The sequence below is a fragment of the Cottoperca gobio genome, chromosome 7 (assembly GCF_900634415.1).
Source record: "Cottoperca gobio chromosome 7, fCotGob3.1, whole genome shotgun sequence".
Taxonomy (NCBI): domain Eukaryota; kingdom Metazoa; phylum Chordata; class Actinopteri; order Perciformes; family Bovichtidae; genus Cottoperca; species Cottoperca gobio.
This window is the reverse complement of record NC_041361.1, coordinates 12602247-12624347: the sequence shown is the minus strand read 5'-3', so window position 1 is coordinate 12624347 and position 22101 is coordinate 12602247. Positions and strand designations below refer to the sequence as shown.

The following is a 22101-nucleotide window of genomic DNA, read 5'->3' as shown; positions in this document are numbered from 1 at the left end:
ATTCAGTTTGCTCATTCTGCTGTTCTCTGCTAAGAAGGAAGACCACGTGGGGGCATGCGTGTGGTATACCAAACTTCCCTTAGCAGACATGCCTGCATAGATTCAGGACATGGTGTTTGGTTGTGTGCATGCCAGTCGGCGACTTACTTGTAGTGTTGCCTTGCATTTGAATGATACATTTTGAGTCTTTGCTAGTCTCCCTAGAGTTGAAGGGCCGAACTCGAACGGCAACTTTTACAGACGCCCCCGACATGTTTGCGGTTTAGGACCGTCTCCAAGTAAGATTCCTTGTATATCCCTCCTAAAAGAAAACACAGAAAGAAAGATGTTTGCATTTGACATGAAAAAAGAACATATTAAATAAATTAAGAAAGTTCTTTCTGGTTTAAAACAAGATCAACTGAGAGAATGCAATAATGCAGAACCTATTTACACATAATGTAAATCAAACACAATGAAAGTCCACCCCCTCCCAATTTCCAGTCATAATAGCATACAACAAATATGGCCGACCAAAATCAGTGAAGCGCTTTAATATTTTGTAAAGAGCAGCATATGTGACATTTAACAGTCAAATAATGGATACATAAGGTAATGCATTTAATTTATAAATCCACAGCATAAGCAAAATACAGTTTTTGACAATACAAAATATGACAATTACATGTAATAATTGGTATGCATAAACAACATTATATATATATATGTATATATATAAAAAAAATGATTCTACACACAACTTTTCATTCAGTTTACAGTCAAGTGAAGCTATACATCCCGTGGCTACATTTGCCAATGTTTTTTCCATGTCCTTGCAGTCAGCCATACTTGCTAAAAAGCATACGCCCATGAAATTCTATCTACCCTATTTTGTGTGATCTACAGTAGGGCAGTGATCTGGGCCTGTCTATGTAATAGGATGCATTCTGTGCAAGCAAAGAGCTTAAATGTTCCTCTTTTTTCTAAATTAAATTCGCCGATGTTAGGAAGTAGGCTAATCCTCTGATGCTGTATGTTGTGAAATAGTGCAGGGAGGAGTTGCATGCTTATTTTAGCAGGACAGACTCGACACAATGTTCCTGATGTACCCTGCATGGGAGCGTTTCAGGATTTTAACATCGGGTGCAATGTTTAAAACAGTAACTATGATGTATATTTTATTGCAAGCTAGTGTGGAAACATGACATGTTAACGGCTTTGAATTCAGTCTATGGCACGAGACGGAACTAACTAACCTCCGGTGTCTGTCTGAAGGATACGGTCTATGGTAGGAACTGTCCAAACATAGACAAATAATGTGCTTTGTAACAAGTAACAGTATACGATTAGCAAATTAAATAGGAATATTAAACTGTTATCAGAACCAGGACTATGTAGCCAACAGTCCATAGACAATCCTCGCACGTCTGGGACTAAAACGTTAGCTAAAACTGCTCACCAGCCACCAACAACTGCCTAAAATCACTGTTACATCAACCTCGTGCTCTACAAACGTTACAAAAAATAAAGAAATTAGTCCATCGTTTTTACTCACGTTTGAAGACTTTCACCAAGACAACACCATAGGACAGTGGCGAGAACTAACGTTAGCTAGCGTGCGTCAAGATGTGTTGTTTTCTATTAAAATCCGCGGACACGAAAACTGTTATAAAGTCCACTTAGGTGAAAATCACCCATTATAGCGGTATCCTCCGCCGGAAGGATCTGTGATTGCAACCGGTGACTCCTTGACGAGTTTCCAGTAGATATACAAGGCGGACGTCTGATCTGCACACAGGCGAAAAGAAGAATTGATAGATTTCCTTGATTTACCGAAGAGATTACGTCAACTCCCTCTCGGCCACGCTGACTGACAACCGAACGGGCCAATGAACAAAGAGAGAGCGGTGACTAATGTGTCATTGAGCCAATGGTGATGCTTCGAAATCGGAAGAGGAGAGGGAGTGGGCAGGATCTCTTTTTTTCCTGCCGTGACGCCACACTGCAGGATTTCTATCCACCGCTCCCCGCACCGCTGTCACCGCAACACCCAGGGTCACCGCAAAGAGCGCCGTCTAGCGAGAAATGGAGCATGTCACATCTCAATGTCAAAAAGAAACTGCTTCTGCATATTTCTTAAACATCTACTTATTCTAAATTCAAAACATGTATATGCTCACTTAAGTGACATAAATGCAGGCCTGTTACCTTCATATACACACAAAACCAAAGCCTAAACGAAAACCACATCAGCAAACATATGTTCTCAGTTTTCTGTGTTGGACGCAATTCACTTTAATTTAGGTAATATTACATATAGTTTATTTGCAGTTAAGTTGGTCATGTTGTGCAACAAATGTGAACAGCTGCAAAACTGCTCCAGTTTACCCTTAATTATACACAATGTTTAAACATTTCCAATAAAATCGGGACAGTTGCCAAGTTTAATCCATTAGTTTATAACAATTACAGTAGGGGAATGACTAAGCTTATGCATTTGGGAAACCACATTTGAAAAAAAACAGCTTGTGTTGCCAAGAATTTAAATAAATATTTTTTGCAAGTAAAAAACAAAACAGTAACCATCACAGGAGAAGTGTAAGCTTTCATTTATTTTTTGGTGTTTGACTTTGGGTGATTTTATTGATAATGATGGTATTTATAGTATTTGTTCATTTCAACTGGATTGTTGCATGTTTACGCTGACATAAAATAATTGGGAAAAAAGTTTTAGACTTTGTATAATCTCTAATATGTTGATGTAACATCCTTCTTTTCATAAAGTCTAATAAACTAAACTAAAAAGCTTTGGCCAAAAGAAAGGACCTAACAAAACCACTACAATATCAATCTGTGGAAAGAAAAGTGACGAGTTGTGAAATAATGTGCATCATCATTTATTTCAGTTCAAAATCCTAGCTTCCAAAACAGGTCTGTGGTTAAAGGAAATAACTTCCTGTACAGTTAAGGTCAGCAAGGTCATGTTAGGTCATGTTAGGTACAGTGCCATTTGAAAGAGACCATCTTGACGTGAGATGTCAGTGGTTCTGTAGAGCAGATTTTTTAATGGTGAGCTCCTACGATGGTGTTTCTGGTGGTCATGCTACATTCTCTCATGTTCCTTCCATTTCGCCTAAAAAAAGAGGGTTATTTGTCCATGAGGCGCTTAGGAGGTCCTGGACTTGAGGCCATGCACACAAGAAATAAATTCAGTCTATTGAAGTCAGCAGGAGAAATGTGACTAGAAAGAACAACTGAACATACTGTATTTTGGTGAACCACTGCTTATCTTCCTACTGTACTAAGGAAGCTGACATTTGGGATTAGTTTACGTTAAGCTACATCCTTAATGGATATTCCCAGTTCTGAACTTTGTCTACAAGCACAAACTGTGCATCAGTTAGCTCTGGGACATCAGCATACATTATGTGGACTCAAGTTCATCATTGTCACAGTCTTGATAATGAAAACTCGGGGCTATCAATTTTATCCAAACCCACCCACTCTCCCAAATGTATTGCCCTCCCCTCTCCCTAAAATCATAAGTCTTTAATAAAGCCAACATAGAGTATTACAAAACAAAATGAGGCCCTGAAAAGGAAAGTGATCGATGAAAAGACTCTATGCACCTCGCTGGTAAACCCGTTGGTGTTGGAAACGTATTCTTGTAGCACTATAATGCATTAACTAACTTTTGTTAAATATATGTATATATTTTGATATATATATACACACACAAACTCATGAGGAAAAAAAAACTTAAAAGTCTTAACTTTATTATATTTTGTTTTTAGAACCATGGTAATGGTTGGAGACAAAAAGGGTAAATGCGAATAAAATCAAATCAGGTCTTTTTTTTTTCCATTCAAATGTTTTTAGTTGTTGTCGTTTGTAGTCGTGGCACTGAAGTCGGGTGATTTGGACAGCTCTCTTAATGATGGTTAGCAGGCCAGACGGTGACATGTTGTCCTCAGACAGGCCGTCCGCCCTGTTTCTCTCTCATCCAGGTATGGATCCTCTCCTTCAACTCAGGGACTGTAGAATCAAACACAGATCGTGAGGAACTTATAACAAACGGCAATCATCTATTTTAAACATTTAGGAGTCCTGAAATCACTTGCCTTAAATCTAAAACTAGATACCTTCTTCACTGTTTCTAGTAAGAGAGACTTGAACAGAATTTGACATGTAATTACTGGTGAACGGCATCATGTTGTTGTTGTTGTTACCTGACTCAAGCATGCTCTCTGTGAGTGGCTGCCTGTTGAAGGGATCAGTGGGGGAGTTAAGCAGGTGGCGCAGGATGATGGATCGGTCCATGATATTCCCCGAAGGCAGAATCACAGGGTCAGTCATCAGTGTGTCCATCAGAGGGTCTGTTATAACAAGGGCGCATTTTACAGACAATTAAAGAAGCTAGCACTCTCGAAACAAAAACAAAAAGATTTCATCTGATAATCCTGAAAGTGAGTTTTACCAACATTAGCATGTGCACCGTTCAGTGAAAGTTGTCATCATATCCAGTTTATTTATTTATTTGATTTAAAACGAGGCGAAACAAACATTATAGCCTGCTTAACAGGTTGCTCCTTGTGTTTGAAGAAGGGTTAGTATTCAAATGTTGTGCATACATGTGAGTCGAGGTTACTAGCTGCAGCAATAATAATCTTTGAATAAAGAGAAAAATAAACTAAATCACTATTATCACCCTGTAAGGCATGTCTTCATCAAACTTTGTTGACATGTCGAACCCCAGCTGTTGAAAAAAGTATGTTTTATGTGACAGCCATACTGCTGCACCTATCAAAACACCAGTAAAAGAAAAACTCCAATAAAAACTAAATGAGAGACTTCGATAAAGTGTGCCCTATATTGAAATGTCACAAGGTTGTTACAGTAGGACTTATGCGTTACAAAAATAAAACCTGGCGTGGGAGATTTTAACCACAGTGAAAGACGATACTCAAGCCTTCTGTCCGGCACACTCCCGTCAACTGTGGTGGGTTGGCTGGCATATCTGAGAATCAAAGGTGGTATGTGGGCCACGTTCCGTTTCTAGATTATATTAAGTCTGTGGTTATAGGATAGCCTCGCTCTAAGCTTTCTATATGACCTCAATGAGCTGCAAAAGCCCCTGCAAATGTCTGGAACTCAACAGCAACAGAGGCTGTTGAAGATCCTGTCTGTCTGCACTGGCTGACCTGAGGTCACACCACATTTCTAAGCAGGTGACTTTTTCTGATAAGGGCCAAAGATTCAGTGACTTACTACATGTGGGTAAGGGAACAACAAAAAACACAACATTTTTAATTTAAACATAACACATTTTATGTAGACAGACAGACAGACAGACAGACAGACAGACAGACCTTTGAACTCGTCAGGTGCGTCACTGTAGTCCATTTCAGATTGGGAGTTCTTGGCGACTATTTCCTCCACCTTGTCCGATAGCAGCTTGAATTTTTCAATGGCAATAGAGGACTTAATACCAGCCTTCCTCATCTTTGAAATCACCTCTTCAAAGAGCTCGCGGCTGTACGACCGCTGATAGAACAAAAAAAAAAAAGAGATGAAAATTATTGTGGAGCTGCAAGATAAGAGTATCTTTGAGGTGATGAGTGTAATCGGTGCCGTGACTGTGTGTTATTGTCTTTATATTTAAGACTTTTCATAGATTGTGACACTGTATGCAATAAGCAGCAGCCAGGTTCCCCAACATATTAATTCTGCACTAAAAAGTTATGTCAAAAATGATAGATTATCAAGCACACACACTAACATGTTACAGTAACTGGTTTTCACATCTAATCTACATTATTTGGTACATCACTGCTTCCTGCTTGCATTATCTGGGGAGAAGTGAGTATTCATGAAAACTTGAGAGTACTTCATGATGATGTCTTCAAGGCAATACGGCCATGCTTGTGATGATATACCACCATTTCCTGTAGCCATTTCCCATGGACATTATTCATTGCAACAAACTCTCACTTGTGTTTTGTCAACAAGCAAAGTGAAGCTTAATCTTTCAGTGAAAATACTGCATTCGTGATTAACGTAAACTTCTGTGCCAACCTGGTCATCTGCAATCGCTTTAGCAAAGCGTGCGCAGTCTAGCTGCAGGTAGATGTCCGTCAGCTGGTCTAAGAGCTTTTTGGGTTCAAAGCCATACTTCTCAGGGTTCTCCACCTTCAGGTCCCGACACTTAGGCCCACAGAGCTGCTGGAGGTTAAAGTTTAGCATGGCAGCTAAACGAGGCCCCAGCTCCTGCATGAAAAAGAAGGCACTGCTTAGAATAGCTTGATGGGCTCAGAGTGGCTAATTTAGGCTGTTGATGTTGCCTTTACATTAATTGTTATTGTATAATTAAGAAAACATTTTCACTCAGAGCCTAGACCACATCGAGTTCAAGTGTGAAATTTCTTCCAAAAATGTCCAGTAGGGGCAGTGACACTCACAGGCCTGAGGAAAGGCTTCTGGACCTGCTTGGTAAGGATGTGGAACATTTCAACCGTCTCCGTGGCCAGGGCCAGATAGGAGCGAGACACACGCTCATCCTGAGTCAGCTGGGACTGCCGGCTCTGCTGCTGTTCCTGAAAGTTTAGAGGTAAACATAAACAATGCTTCTGAATGATGCTCTGTGGAGAAACTCTGTTTTACAGATCTGTTGATTCTTTGCATTTTATATATTCTATTTAATTTGAACTATTATTATAGTAGTAGTAGTGTCTTATTTTCCATAAATTATGACATGATATCTCTGTTTTTATTTTCATTCTGTCCAATTTCCTTTATTGTAAAGAACGTTGTGCTGCAATTTTTGTATGAAAGCTGCAAATTAAGTTAATTATCAGCAACGTTTTTTACTATTGCTACTGCTACTGCTACTACAAGGCTGAGCACTGACCCTAGGCAGCTGGTCCCACTGCTCCTTATTCTTCATCTCTTCTTGGACTTCGTGGATACGCTTCAGGGACTCAAGGCTCTCGTCTAACAAGAATGTGGTGTCATTAATCAGCATGTTGATGTAGCGCACAAACTGTTTGCCAGAGCTAGAGGGGCGTAAGATGGAAAAGTAGGTTAGAATTGATCCAAGTCAGACAGCCACTGACTCAAACCTAAAGTGTGTAATTTCTTAGACAACACAAATTGTTTGTCAAAAAAAAATAAAACCCTCACTTGAACTCCTCCATGAAGGTGCCATGGTGGGCAAGGTTCTGCCAGAGGCTCTTGAAGATAGTGCTTATATGGTACCGTATAGTGAACTTATCATAGAACTCGCTGGTGGCGCCGGTATGCTCAACGTCTGACAAGAGGAGACAGTTTTATTTAGTTAAAAAGGAAAGGATCAAGACCGTACAGTCAATAATCTACACTATATCCCTTTCACCAAACAACATCTTTGATTTAAAGGTCACATAAAACTCACCAGTGTAGAACTTCATGAGGGCGGGAACCAGCTGTTTGACAGACAACGGGTGGTTCTCCATCATTTCAGAGAATCGCTGAGTACGAGGCTGTACAGCAGGGTTGGTGACAAACAGCACCTCCACCAACTTGGCGATAAGGTAAGGGTTCCTGATGTAGTTCTGGCTGCAGATAAACACCACCAAGAAGGTGACAATGTCCTGGACACATGGCTCATATAAAACCTGGGGAGAATACCTAGAAGAAGAGGGGGGGGGGGGGATGAAACAGAGCTTATACATGCCGACACTAAAAGCACAAAGAATTGTCACATTTCTTGTATTGATAAATGTATTATTGTGTGCCAGTTTTATTTGACATATAACAGCTATGTTTCTCATATTATATCGTACTTTCTGTTCTGACATGTTACAGTGTGAACATTTTATCACTCCCATCCACAAGGTGTGATTTGTTAGAACATAGTTGAAGAATGAGACAAGTGCAAAAGACTAAGCTATAAACTTACTGCACAACAAAAAGCAGAAACTCGGCCACATCTTCAATGTAGAACTCAGGCAGAGCAGCAAAGCTTTTGGGAATCTCAGGGTGCAGTGGCAGGTTAATGCTGTGTAAGGAATGAAGAAACAAACATGGTACTTACATCCAGATTCATAATACAGTTTGAAGTGAAACGCAGCATAAAATATAGCAAAAAAATAAAACAAAAACAAATGCTTTGCGTGATGCCACATCTGTTCCTTTTACATCAGCATCGCAACAAAGCAGGGGGACTCACTTAGGGTAGGCAGGGTCCACCATGCGAAGAATGAGCTGGATGACTGTGCTGTAGAACTGCAGACATCTGCGGAGCAAGTTCTCATCCAGAAGGCCCACGTCAGCACAAGCTTTGGCTCGCACCAGTTTCTGACAGGAAAAGTCACACACGATGAGGATCACATCTCTGAAAATATGCTCCGTCCTCGATGTGCATGTTTCAGCATTTAGGGATAGTGCAGGATCCTCTAATGTCCAGTAAACAGAGCTGAGTATTGGTAGGTCTGTACCTTTAAAATCAGTGTTCCAGGTTTAATCAAATCAATCAATGAAAGACAGTGGGTGCGTGTACAAGAATGTTAAACTAACCTTGAGCTGGGTTTTGCAGCGCTTGAGCATCTCTCTGTGTCGACTAGCCAGGGGAGAATCTTTCCATTGGCTTTCACTGTTCTTCAGCTCCTCTACAGTCCTAACATGGGGAAAAACACATCAAAACACACATAGCTGGAGCATGCTATGCATACACGTATGTCTGTGTACTTTTTGAGGTGATGTTGATCAATCTGCATTTGAACTGAAAATTAATAAATACCTGTTCAGTTCTCGGATTGCTCGCAACCTTCGGATGTAACGCCTGCAGCCAGGCAGGATGGACAAGTGGTGGGTGTGCAGTGTCAAGAAGAAACACTCGGTGGGGAACTTGGGTTCTGAGAACTTGGTGGGGTCTTCATCTGTCAATGAGAACAAATTAAATGTATTATTTACAATAATAGAAACAAATACCACCACCATCAGAACTAGTCTGCCAGAAGCATTACAGCTCTACGTCAGCTTTACTACCTAAACAAATCATGTTGAATTAGGTCATATGTGTAAGAGTTCTTTATGAATTACTTGACATGAATCGCACACAGTGCAGCAGGTACAGCTGTTGTTATTTGAAGATGACTCCAAATAAAGCAGGGAGGAGGAATGTGGCAGCAGTAACACAAGGATGATTCATCTAAGATTCATTAGATTACAAATAAATAAATAGAAATCACAGATCTGGCATGTTAATGAATCCCTGAAACTGATAGTTTCTAAAATGGCTCCTCTACGTGTAATTACCAGATATCTCAAAATGGCAGCAGTCTGTGAGCGATGGAGTAGACTTGCATTTACTCAAATTAACAAAATATCAACTTATTTCAAACTTCAAATACAATTTGGTTACTATAATAAATCTGTTTTTTTATTTGTGTCAACTTACGCATGTCAGTCAGCCAGCTCTTGAGCTCCTCCATGGTGGCTTTCAGACGCGTCTCCTCTAGGCTGACGACAAGCCGACACCGTGGGTGGAAAATGTAGTAAGGGTCCACCGTCTCCAGCTTGATTTTCATGCTCAGCTGTTGCAGCACCCATAAGAAGTTGAGCATGAAACCGTCTGTCGACACCAACTTGTCATCGGTCTACGAGAAAAGAGCAAAGACAAATTCATGTTCAAAAGCTGTAAATACAATCTGAATATAAGAACAAATCAGCAAAATAAATGTAATTAGGCAGTTTACTGTACAGTACAGAACATCAAGTCCCAATGACACAATGGGGGGGGGGGCATACGATAATATTAGATAAATCCTTTATTAGTCCCAGAGTGGGGAAATTGTTACAGCAGCAAAGTATCAGTATAAAGCTTACTTGTACTGCATATAGGAAATACTGATATTGTACAGTTTAGTATACAGGAACATCATCATCATCCTCCTCCTCATCATCATCACATACTCTATTTTTAATTTATTACATGTCAAACTAAATACTTTTTTCTTTATTTAGTGGAAAAATGTATGCAAACATTTAGAACTGAATTGCATCTATAAACTACAGCTTTCTCTTGTGTATGTGGCAGTATTCTGTTGGATGAGGAATCAATGACTTACCTGCATCTGAGCTTTCTTCACATTGTAGTTGACTAGAGCTGCCATGTAATTAAGAGCTGACTCGCGCGTTTCCCCATTTAGTAGGATGTTATGGAGCACTTTGAACAAGTCACCCTGAAAATGATGACAAACACCGTTAACACATTATTGTATATACAAAAGGTCAGATATTGAATGAATACATTATGAAGCGGAGACTCACCCTTGCCGACTCCAGGTAGTGCTGCAATGATTGGCTGACGACCCGTGTGTTCTCTATGGTGATGGCTGGGCCAGAGAAATACTTGTCTCCTACTTTTGTCTAAAGAAAAAAAAGAAAAACGCGTTAGAGTTTACTCATTAAAGATCGTCCCAACATTAAACAACTTGCCGTTCTTCTTCACATTCTTGGTTAGGCCTTTCTCAGACACTATTCATCTTTTGGCAGGACATTAAAGTATTAGAATTCATTGCAAATTGGCCACCATCTAATGCTACTCAGGTTTGTTGCTCATTTAAGTTAATTTATTAGAAATCTCACATCATCCTCAGCAAACACAGAGAGGCTGAAGAAAGCTCCCACGTAGGACAGTCTCTGGATCTCTCTGCCACAACCAGGGCTCAGCGGTTTGGGACACCACAGAGGCAACGACGTTACCTGCACAGAAGAGCCATGACAGATACATATTACATAGGGGTACACAGGTTTTCTGTGTTGAACATTTAACACACTTTATTCTCTAGTGGTGCTAGTAACCATCCAATCAGATTCCAGTGAAAGCCAGTATGTGTCCGTCAACAACTGTGGAAAACAATGTACCTGCTCACTCACTTTAAGTCACTAGGGGATATTACACGTTTTGTTCGTTTATACATTTATTTATCTTTGTATTACGCACTCTCTTAAGCGTCTTTGAGTTATTAGAAAAGCGCTATACAAGTATAATGCATTATTATTATTATTATTATTATTATTAAATGCCATAATGGCACTTAGAATAATCATGCAGTACTCATGATATAAGTACAATAATAAATTAACAGTTTAGCATCTCAGTGAGCTTAATGTGAACTCAAAGAACTCTGATTTGAGAGGTTGTTGTCACTAAATATAGACTCAGTCCTTTTCCATTCACAGGGGAATTTTGTCCTGCGATTCTTCTGTGAGGCAAAAAGAAGACTTAGTGTCATGAATAAAATAAGCAGAACACATTCTTCTGTGCCGACGCCAATAGCCATGCTGGTATGATGACGGTATAAACAACAAAGACAAAAGCCAGACTTGCACATACTTGATACAAGTAATTAAATTGTTAGGCGACTTCACTTGAGAAATAAACGGCCTAAATGATCTGAGCCATGAGGACATAATGATGAACCTTTCAGGGACATAATGTAGCTCTTGTCATCCAAGTGTATACTCACCAAACTGCACACTGGGTGAGTCTTTCCGAACTTGATTTCACAAATCTCAGCTAATGCCTGTAAAAACAAGACACGACACGACTGAAACAGAGCTCGACTTCACAGGTGAATTGGGTTTCATGGTTCGAACACCGTACATCAGTAAAATGATCAAATGGTAAGTGTGAGATTATAGATTATTATTCAAGATATTATTTACAACCGGCAACACACAAAATGGTCTATGCAGCAAATTCACAGAGGGCCCAAATCAGACTGAAGTAGTTTATTATTGTGAATGCTAGCGTAGATGGGGAGATAAAATGAGATTCGATTTTCAAAAGTAGGAATAAAATCATCATCATACATATCCAAGAGGAGAAGCAGCACAATGGCAACAGTATTATGCTGCATATTTAAAACACATATTGTATATGTGGAGCGATACATCTACTGTACTGACAGGGTACCTGCACCTCATTAAGCCCTGATGTACTGCAGGTCTCCTTGACTACACAAGGTTTCACCTCCTGCCTGGTACTACAGTACGGGTCAGGACAACATCTTCTTACCATAAGGGGGAATTTAAAGTTGTCGCTGTCAAAGGAACATTCTTTAACTGCAAGAGCCAGCCCATGGAGGATGGGCATGAAGATCTGAAAAACAAAATAGCAAACGTATCACGCATCAGTGCCCTGTCAACTATTAGAATTGCATTTCCAGCTCGGAGTATAAAGTTGTCTGACATTTGCCTTAATTATTGCAATTTCCTTTATCAATGTGAAGGTGCTTTAGGGTGACTGCCCTTAAAATGGTGCATCTCCAATTACAATGATATACATGGACTGTGTAAACTGCTACCTCGTTCTTACCTGTACAGACAGATTGAGTTTCTTATTGAGATCAGTACAGCGTAAATAAAGGCAATAAAGTGCTGCGTGAGTTACCACTGTTGCACTTCCGGTTCCCTCATGTCCAAGTCAATAGGTTTGTTTTGGTTTTTAAACAGGGTTTTTAAGTAGATAACTAAAATAAGGTTGTGGATAACACAAGCTTCAAAGATTTTCACGGTATGTCTAACGACATTGTCAGTAAATACCCCACTCGTAAAATTTGAAGCTTTTACACGTTTTTAAAAAGACGGTTGCTAACAAGTGGATAAATGAGACTAGAGGTTGTTGGGGGCATTAAACGTCATCCTGCAGAACACAAGGAAACGTATTTACTATTAGCTTTAGCTCAGTGGTGGTAATGTGACCGTGGTGTAGTGTGTTTATAGCCTAACGTTAGTTTTTTTACTCCAGCCAATTGCATTTATACTTCAAAAATCAAAAGTGGTGTTCATTTGTGTAAGTATCAAACCTTTGTTTGCCACAGAGTTTATTTCATGCAACAGTCCAAAATCTAACTGAAGAATCTCATTGGCTTTTTGTTGAGGGAACCAGTGGGATGTTAGCTTTCAGATAGGTCTTCAAAAATACGTCATCCCTGCAATCTATACGAGTAAATACGAGTGTGTTTGGGATGTCTTCCTGCCCCACTGTATGCTGGGATAGGTTTAAGCCAAAGTGAATAAGTATCAACATGTATGAAACATGGACGGCCGTGCTTCACCTGAGTGAACACCTCTTCCTCCTGGTGAGTAATGCGCACCAGCTCCTGAATAAAGCCGTACGGAAGGTTCCGACACAGCAGATAAGGTACCAGCAAAGACTGATGGAGAGGTCTCCTACACGTAGAAAACAGAAGCATTGTGCGGAAATTAAATAAATAACATTTTCTGGAGTCAAACTGAAAGAGTAGTTGCTATGGAGACTAAAATGAAAAAGGAACAGAACGTACACAATGCAAAGATAGATAATTAAAAAGATTGACACACTGTGTGGCGGGCTTTCTTACCGTGGCTGGGTCAGGGTGCCTTGCAGGACAAGGGCAACATGGGAAATACATTGAGAGCGAATGTTGCTGAGAAGCTGGCTGACATTTGGTTGGCTACATATCTGAGAGAGAAAAGGATAGGAGAAGAGAGAAAAAGGTTAGAGGTGTGACACAAATGTATACAGCTGATTTCACAGAAACCCTCTCTGGACTGTTGAATCACAGTGTTCTTTGACAAGTAAAATCCTTCGCTTATTTCCAGGCCATCTGGCCTGCAGCTCGTCTCTGAAGTACAGACTGTTCTTCTGCAGTTGTTACTATACGAGTCATTACAATTGTAAAGCCTCGATGTAATCTCTAAATTAGTTTTCAACTTTAGTAGAAAAGGAAACAACACAATACTAGAAGCACATATCATCTGAATAAACATTTCTTTGTCTTACAGACACTTACCTTGGGAGCTTTCCTCTCCTCCATGCCAACACTGTCAAAGCGCTCGATGAGGTAGTTCAGCATCTCCGTCTCTTTGCATGCTTCAATGGTGAAGCGATCGCTGGCTGAATCGCAGGACATCCCCCCTCCACATGCACCAAGACTATTCACAAAAAAAAGGTAAACAAGGACACAGAGGGGCTCATTAAATAACAGAAATCATGCCAACACAAAGAGATACATCGTTAGCATCAAACAGTCATGTATGTATGGTTAACAAGCTCAAACCCACTCTCAAGGGTCCTGAAAGAAACAAACTATAAAGCATTAGTGACAGCATTGCATCATCTCAACAATGGGCTCTTGACAGAGAATGTGATCAAATTAAACATTCAAGAGCTGTTTGCAGAAAGTCTTTGAGGCTGATATTAGGATTCAGCTCGCCACATTAACTGCCAAATGAGTTTAAATTGCCGTTAGTGGTCAGATGTAACTGCAAAATCTGATGGGAGCCGCTTCAAAAGCACGATAAACCTTAGGAGTTTGCTCTGGAAGATAAAAACAACCTCTACACATATTGTGTAATTATGTAACTTTAGTCACGACAGTTTCTCCTGAATAAAGATGTGCTGGTTGAATTAAACCTATACACTAAACTACAGCGCAAAACAGACACACATAAAGCGACTTCTGTTTCCGTTTCTCACCTCGTGATTTTGCCCATGCATTAAATAAATTACACAGTTACAGCCTACTGTAGGCATGACAGTCTCATGCTGTACCAACAGGGTTAAATAATATTGAAAATCTTACGTTTAAGTTTACATGCTTGTTCAGGGTTGAGGATAACTTCTTGGATTGTCTTGTATATCAACCAAATAAACCCAATAAATAGGGACCCCTAGGCCAGGAAAAGTTGGAACAAATACAGGATTTTGAATGTTCAGGGTTACAGAAAAAGCAGGTGTGCAGCTCCGTAGAAACCGTATACTTACCACCAAAAGAATATATTATAAGTAGTAGTTAAGGGACCTTATATGTATAAACCTCCAGGACCAAAACAGTTACAGAACTCTTTAAAAGATGGCTAAGCCTACATCCGTTTATTTTTCAGCACTCTACCCTGGTGTGTTTGTGTGCCGTTAGTGGTAAGCCTTGTGTGCCCACTGGAAAATGTAGTGGCCACATAACTGAGCAATCACACACAAACACACACACCGTGCAGCGGTGTACCTGGACCCAAACTGAACCTGCGCAAAATCCTCCTCCTCCTGAGAATCTTCATCACTGCTGTCCTGAGACATGTCAGAGAGGGCAAAGAACAGGAACGACAAGGGGCTAACATGACGAGGAAAAGAAACACGGAGAAAAGGAAAGGTTGGAAAAAAAGAGGATGTTGTGCAAGCATGAGGAGGCAGAAGTGCAGTGAACAAACATGAAGACAAATGTGGAATGATAAGAAAAGAGGACAAGGAAGAGGGAAGCACTAAGGGAAGGATGCTGGAGGGTAGCATGCCAAATATTCATTAATGCCATTTTGTCTGCAGCTTTTATACTGTCATAAAAAGATTTCCAACCGATAACTGAACTGACTGTCACGATCACTCGTACAACTTGTCTTGAGCAAGCCAATGCAAAGATGCGTAAGCCACATCTTATTTGCTCGAAAGCTTCATTGCAATGTAGGATTAATTTGTTTTACTATATCTAATATTAGTTATTTGCAGATTAGCAAAACTAACTTAATACTAACTAAAAGTGGAATGCCTGTTAATTGTCTGAACAGCCTGTATGTTAGCATTTTTTGGTTAAATCTTCAGCTTTGCATTTGAAAATTCATATAAAAAATATGAAGTTTGATTATGTATAATTATTTTTATACAATTGCTGCTGGAACTCTCCATTTCCCTTTAACTTAAGATTTTAAAACATAGAAACGCTCAAATATCAGGTTGTTAATTGACTTTGAGACAGGCAGCATAAATATTATCCAGTTGAAATCATTGTAAGTGTAGATGATAACGCATGAATCTTAGCAGAAGAAGCAATGTATACAACAAAAAGGATTTGGCCAAAGATTCTCAGTTCACACCCAACGTCACATCTGGGGTTCACAAAGTGTTATGGTTTTAGTATGTTTGATGCGTGTGCACCACACACACTGACATGCAAATGGCAGATGTGATACCTAGACGGTGGGATCCTGGAAGCAAAGGCAGCCTGTCGGGTATTCGATCTGGGAGATGGGGGTACAATAGGAGGGGGTGTGGAGGAGGGTTGGTTGGGAGCCCTAGGTAAGCTCAAGGAGAGGGACTGAGGGTTGGGTGGTGGCACAGGAACTGGGGTGTTAGGAGGAACAGAGGGCCCTGCAGGGCTAGGAGAGGCTCCAAAGAAATTAAATGCTCTTTGACCCGGGCTGGATGGGGAAGGAGCGCCCCAAGGAGAGGTGACAGAATAAGGCCGATAGCGCTGGGAGATGGGCATGGGGGCAGATGGAGGGTTGAGAGTTTGTCTCGGAGTAGCAGAAGCGGGCGGGCTAGGGGGCACAACGAATTGTGGGGTAGAGGGTGTGGAAGGTACAGAGGGTGTAGTAGGGGTGGGGAGAGATGGGGAGGTCGTCTTGGCTGCATCCAAAGCCATCGAGTGAGGACTACCGCACCCATACAGACTGTGAACAACATTGAGACGATGATTGTTAAAACTCATCTAACAACCACGTCTTAAAACATTTTAATTATATTATTATTAAAGCAAAATCAGAAAATGTAGAAGAAGAAAAGACAAAATGCAGCTTATAATGACGGGATACCAATTAAATATCAATAAAGCACACCTTTGAGGAGGAGTAGAGGTGATGTCTGTGGGAGTTACACTGTCAGAGGAGCTTATTATACTGAGTCAAGGTACTTGCCTGGACAGAGAGCTGGCTCCAAAGGATCCTGCACTTGGGCCCATGGGGCTGCCACCTTGGCTGGAGGGCTGCACCAGCGTCAGACGGTGGTCAGGGGATTTGGCTGCTGCAATTGGCTGAGAGGTGGCGGTCAAGCTGGCAAAGGGGTTGTGGACACGTGACTGAGAGGACATCATTAAGACTTCCATCAGGATCTGGCCTATCAGGTCTTTGAAGTCAGAGTATACTACAGCAGAGAAGAAAAACAAAACAGACACGTTATCAAATGCACAAAATCAGTTGTAAAAAAGCCGTTGCCTTTTCACAGTTTGGGTCTTAATTTGCGTTCTTCCGTACTTTCACTTTCTATTTTGAATGCGTAAGTGCGTTCACACTGGGAACTATGGCAAAATGCAGTGCACAATGAGTACCCGGATGGTGTACTTATAACGATTAAAGGTTTGTGTGGAACGCGGGACATTTATCACCCTTAATGGTCGCCATCTTGTCTACGTAGCGTATGGGGAGAGACCACCAAACTAGACGAGGCACAATACAAATTTACGTTCTACGCGTGTAAAAGTAAAATCACATTCATTTGTATTCCATTTTAATACAATTGTCAAGTGAGCAAACAAGCCAGAAAATATTTTGGCGGGCAACAATCGTGGTCAAACATAGGCGGTAATGCTCCATCCGGTTGCAATTTGTCATTAAAAAGAAGGAGAAGAAGAAGAAGCGGTCAAAGGTGTTCAATTTGAGACAACACTACCCAGTCAAAATGTACGCAAGTAAGTACACAGTGTACTACTTGAAGTGTACTTATCAGAAGTATCCCAATTGAGATACAGCAAGCCAGTCAGCTTATATTGGTTACAGGGATAAAGACGTTATTCAGTGACATACCATCTTTAGGGTTCTGGTGGAACTCTGCAGCCAGTGAAGGGAGAAAGATGACATCTCTATCCTGCTCCTTCCACGATACGCGGAGGATCTTACAAATTAGCTGCAGAGCCTGTTCTTCTGAGACATCCGAGTTTGCAGAGGTTTCCTGAGGTGAAACAATAGAGACGCACAGTGAGGGTTTGTTCAGAATCTAAAGCCATTTACAGAGTAAACACCAAATGGACTAGCATTACTCTGATTCTCATGATACTCATTATCTCATGATCACTACATCTCTTTCAAGAGACGGGTACGCATGTTTCAATGAACTTTAATAAATGAAACCAAGAGTAGCGTCTATGGAAAGTCCCAAATCACCTTCAAAGACTCCTTTTATGTTTACTCATTAAAGACTCGTATGATCTCAAGATGCATGCTCAAAGTCAAAGAGGCTAAGTAACAAAGGATAAAAAGCCCTCTCTGTTGAGTAGTGTTCACTGCTGCAGTTTACCTTTTCAGTCAAGTTCCTCTTCTCCCTGCGATCGCTGTCTTCCACCTCCATGTTCTCTATCCCTGAGTCCACGTCCACCTGGGACATGCTGGAATAAGAGGTGCAGTGCTTAGTCAGTCTTTTCATCCCTAAGCAGACCATGCATATACTCAAACCTCAATAGTCCGTATGAAGGGTTACATTTCTTTTATCTCTTTTACAACAATATTCATAACCTGATCTTGTAAGAGCAAAACCTGTGGCCATGCTACAAAGCAGTATCATTTTCATTGATGTTTGCGCAACAAATATATATTTAAAAAAATGTTTTAAAGAAGAAACCTCAAGTAAGTGAAGGAACAAGTCACTTTTAAATATTGTTACCCCTTTATATAGAAACGATCTGTGATATTCATATCTGTGGTTATCTTAAGAATAAGTGTTCCAATATCATTTTTGGTGTGAATCACAAAAACGTAGCAATCTTTCACTCCAATATGAGAGAAGCATTTGATCATCAAAACATAGATTTTCGGTGGGAAATCGTTCTTAAAAAAGAAACAAGGTATTTTCATGGGGTTTTTAAAGCCTTTGAACTTGGCAGTGCAACATGTCATGTGAAAAACTCTTACCTCTTTTCACAGGAGGCAGTGTCAATGTCCATGCTCTGTGATCGGGACAGACTCTGGGACTGAGTCTCAAGGCTGTTGGAGGGAGAGCTGGAGAGGGAGCTCACACCCTCGCTGCTCTGACTACCATATGCCACCCCTGCAAAAGCAAAATAACACAACTGAGCACTATTCAGGGTTTTACATTTGTTAACTTTTGTTTTCTCTGAAAGTCTAGACTGATCAAGTCTCTGCAATCGAAGCATCCACACCTACCAGAGGAGATAAGGTTCACAAAAACAGTTTCATCTCCTAGGTGTCATCTAAAAACTTATGGCTCATTTATATTTGTATACGTGCAGCCTGTGCAGCTTCTGACTTTAGTCTGTCATATTTTCTTGTTTTTACAAAACATCAATCATACTATAATGCCTCCGATTTCATTTTTGTATGATATGGCATCGCACTATTAATAAACTTTGTTTATAAGCTTTAAGCAGCCACATTAAAGAAAACATTTTCAGGTCACACTAGGTTAAGTAAAGGCTCAGATTGCCGATTTTAAGATCAACATGGTGTGCCATACCTTCATAAGCCCTGATTAAAGCAAACAGGTAGAGAGAAAGCTGATTAACAACCAGGATCTTACTGCGGGTGAAGGGCTGGATTTAACCACTCACTCCCAGTTGAACAATAATCATCATTACTAACAGTTGAGTTAAATAAAAAGTGTATACACTGATTGTATCAGGAAAAATAACATTCATAACAAATGCATTTACATGCAATGAAGGCTTGTGGTAACTGTCAAGAAGAAAAATCACAAATTTCACTATTTATGAAAAGTACCACTGGCGCTACAAGCATTAAAAGGCAGCCTCGTATAGCAACAATACCACCTCTACGTATAGCAACAACACCACATCTACGCATACCAACAAACAATGTAAGGAAGTTGTCACTCAATCCATACATGGCTTACTGGTGTATTTTCTAGAGCAATGCATAAAAGCATCAATTCTCACTTTATACGCCTACACTGTGTCGCACAGGGACACTGGTAATCACAACAAGCTGCTGCTGTTTGAGTTATTGTCATTCAGGGACAGGGTATGACTGGATCTTGCTGTTCGAATATCAAGGACACAAATATTAAGGTCCCTTTCAGTGTTGCACTCAAACTCAAACAACCAAGGTTGTTTATCTTCCAAACCTCAGAGACAATGGTCAGGGATAAGATCACAAAAGAGGTTAACAACTATAACTTTATGGAGATAATCAGAGAAAGCTGACTGGATCCTGACCTGTTGTTAATATCAATCCTAAAAAACAGCAATTTAACCTAAAGTATTACTTGCACCAACAGTAATTATGACAAACTGGCACAATCATCTTAAAACCTGTAGATGTTATTCAATTCATACCGGAGGTGCCCATAGGGGATGTGGCAGGGGTACCACTGTGGACATTGAGCCCCAATGATTGAGAGGCAGCTGGTGGCAGGGGCTGGGGTGCAGCACCTGAGGGTCCAGGGAGGGGTCCAGGGGGAGTCTCTCTCTGTGGGGATGTCAGGGGTGTGCTGAGAGGGGTGCTGGGCTGTGACGTCTGTCCCCCTGCCAGTCGTGCCAATCTTCTTCTGCGGATCTTTAATGAATATACCCGCACATTTACATATTCACTGAAAGCTCACTGTACAACTCTTCATAAAATTAACTTATTCTATAACAGGACTGTTGAAATGTATATTGATCATTAACTGATAGAATATATTTTCTTTATATCTCTGGCTAAATGATTGGCACAATCAGCCTGGATAAGATAAGAAATCTAAGCAGATATGTTTTTTTCCATTACCCATCGTTGATCATTAGCAACCAACAAAAGACAAATAATTGAAGCAGTGGTTTTGCAGTTACATTGTCTTACATTTAACACAAAGGCCTTGTCGAATAAATGCATACATACATATACACATATATACACACACATATATATATATATATATATATATATATATATATATATATATATATATATATATATATATATATATATATACATATATATACAGTGTAACCTACATTGCGAACAAAGTCAGATGTAGCACTAATCGTGTTCAATCGTGCACCTCGGCAAAAGACCATAACTATAGTAAATGAACAGCACGCTGTATTGCGAGTTGATAGAGTACCGTTAGCTGAATAAGGGTACAAGGTGACAAAGAAATAACACTTTATAAAATATTATGAGAGGTTCAAGGGGAACAGCTCAGTGGCCACATAACTGTTTGTCGGCCCACAGTTGATTGCACAATGGTGGCCCGGTGTGTTTTTTATGCTGAGTCGTCTCGCAGGCTAATTTTTGTCTGTTAGCAAAACAACGTTAGCAACTGTCAGCTAGCTTACCGTAGAAAAATATGCCAAATCAACTCAGTACACAAAATGTAACGTCATCTGTCAAAATATAAAACGTAGAAACCACCTGCCAGTGGAAAATAATTCAATGTATTTACATTCGTTTACACGTTTTAAATGTTAAGCAATATAATCCATGGAGCAGATTGTGCACAACCTCTATAGCATTAGCTAGTTAGCATTATGTTCCGGCTAAATTAAATGAATGTTACTTAGAACGGTGACAGAAACATACGAACAACATGAACCTTGTTCGTTCAGTTGGTTATTTTCAACTGACTCTGCTAAATAAACATCGTATGGACCGCGTTATATAGCACACACTTATTTATACTGGTGTTGAAACAACGTTAAATATGTGATTTTGTCGCCGACAGATTTCTTCAGTTTAACGTTAGACTATGCTAGCCTCTGAGCTAGCTCTAGTATCTCAAGTCGACTAGTGGAAAACCATTTGACATGAGGTACAAAGAAAAGGAAGGGATTTAAGTCTAATTCGTAATGTTAGCAAAATAAAGACGCATTAATTCTCGGCACACATTTTGAGCGTTTTTTCCCCATTGTCGCCTTACCTCATCTGCGCTCAACTCCTCCATCGCAGCTAGGTTAGCTAGCTATTTCACTTTCAACTGCTTTGATGTGTGCCAGCCAGAGCCAGCTAGCTAGCCTGTATTAGAACTAAATATGCATAGTCCAACTGGGTCAACAAATAAGTGTCAGTCTTGATTGTCTTCAAGATAAAAACTAGGACACTAGTATAAGGAGGGTGGCAAGATACAGTTCCTCCAAAAAGTCTTTCGTTTGCTAGTTTTATACCAAGAATGAAACAAAAAGAAAAGCAGTTAGCTATTATACGTCAAAATACAACAGCAGCCATTTTGGTTCTACACAAATGTCACGTGACCTAAGAGCCTACTGGGGGAGGTGTGAGGCTTCACTGTGTCGCACAGATAAATGTAATATTTCATCGGTTATAAATGTGTATATTCTCCTGGTTTGCAGTGGATTGACTGCCACATAGCGGCTCTTAAACGCT

The 22101-nt window shown here is 40.2% G+C and overlaps 2 protein-coding genes across 3 annotated transcripts in view; both read right to left on the bottom strand.

Moving 5' to 3' along the window:
• The window catches only part of kif1b (kinesin family member 1B), a 57876-nt gene extending 56070 nt beyond the window's left edge, over positions 1-1806 (bottom strand). The window contains 2 exon segments of the mRNA XM_029435471.1: positions 148-301; positions 1535-1806. Of these exon segments, the coding sequence (XP_029291331.1) occupies positions 148-253 (106 nt within the window). The 5' untranslated portion in view covers positions 254-301; positions 1535-1806.
• Positions 1807-2860: 1054 nt separating this feature from the next.
• On the bottom strand, positions 2861-21977 carry ube4b (ubiquitination factor E4B, UFD2 homolog (S. cerevisiae)). Of its 2 annotated transcripts, XM_029435736.1 has the most exons (29): positions 21638-21977; positions 20076-20295; positions 18676-18811; positions 18065-18152; positions 17575-17719; positions 16690-16915; positions 15967-16446; positions 15012-15116; positions 13800-13941; positions 13368-13468; positions 13083-13197; positions 12041-12124; positions 11490-11546; positions 10606-10722; positions 10288-10386; positions 10086-10199; positions 9416-9614; positions 8756-8894; positions 8533-8632; positions 8186-8313; positions 7916-8014; positions 7409-7644; positions 7159-7285; positions 6887-7031; positions 6438-6572; positions 6055-6246; positions 5349-5523; positions 4209-4355; positions 2861-4014 (listed from the first exon to the last, which is right to left on the bottom strand). In XM_029435736.1, exons 1-29 carry the CDS (start codon positions 21659-21661, stop codon positions 3950-3952), a joined length of 4140 nt encoding a protein of 1379 aa, XP_029291596.1. In that variant the 5' UTR covers positions 21662-21977; the 3' UTR covers positions 2861-3949. The 2 variants fall into 2 exon arrangements, with proteins under 2 accessions (XP_029291596.1, XP_029291597.1); XM_029435737.1 differs by lacking the exons at positions 15012-15116; positions 15967-16446 and having other exon boundaries at positions 3874-4014.
• Positions 21978-22101: the final 124 nt, after the last annotated feature.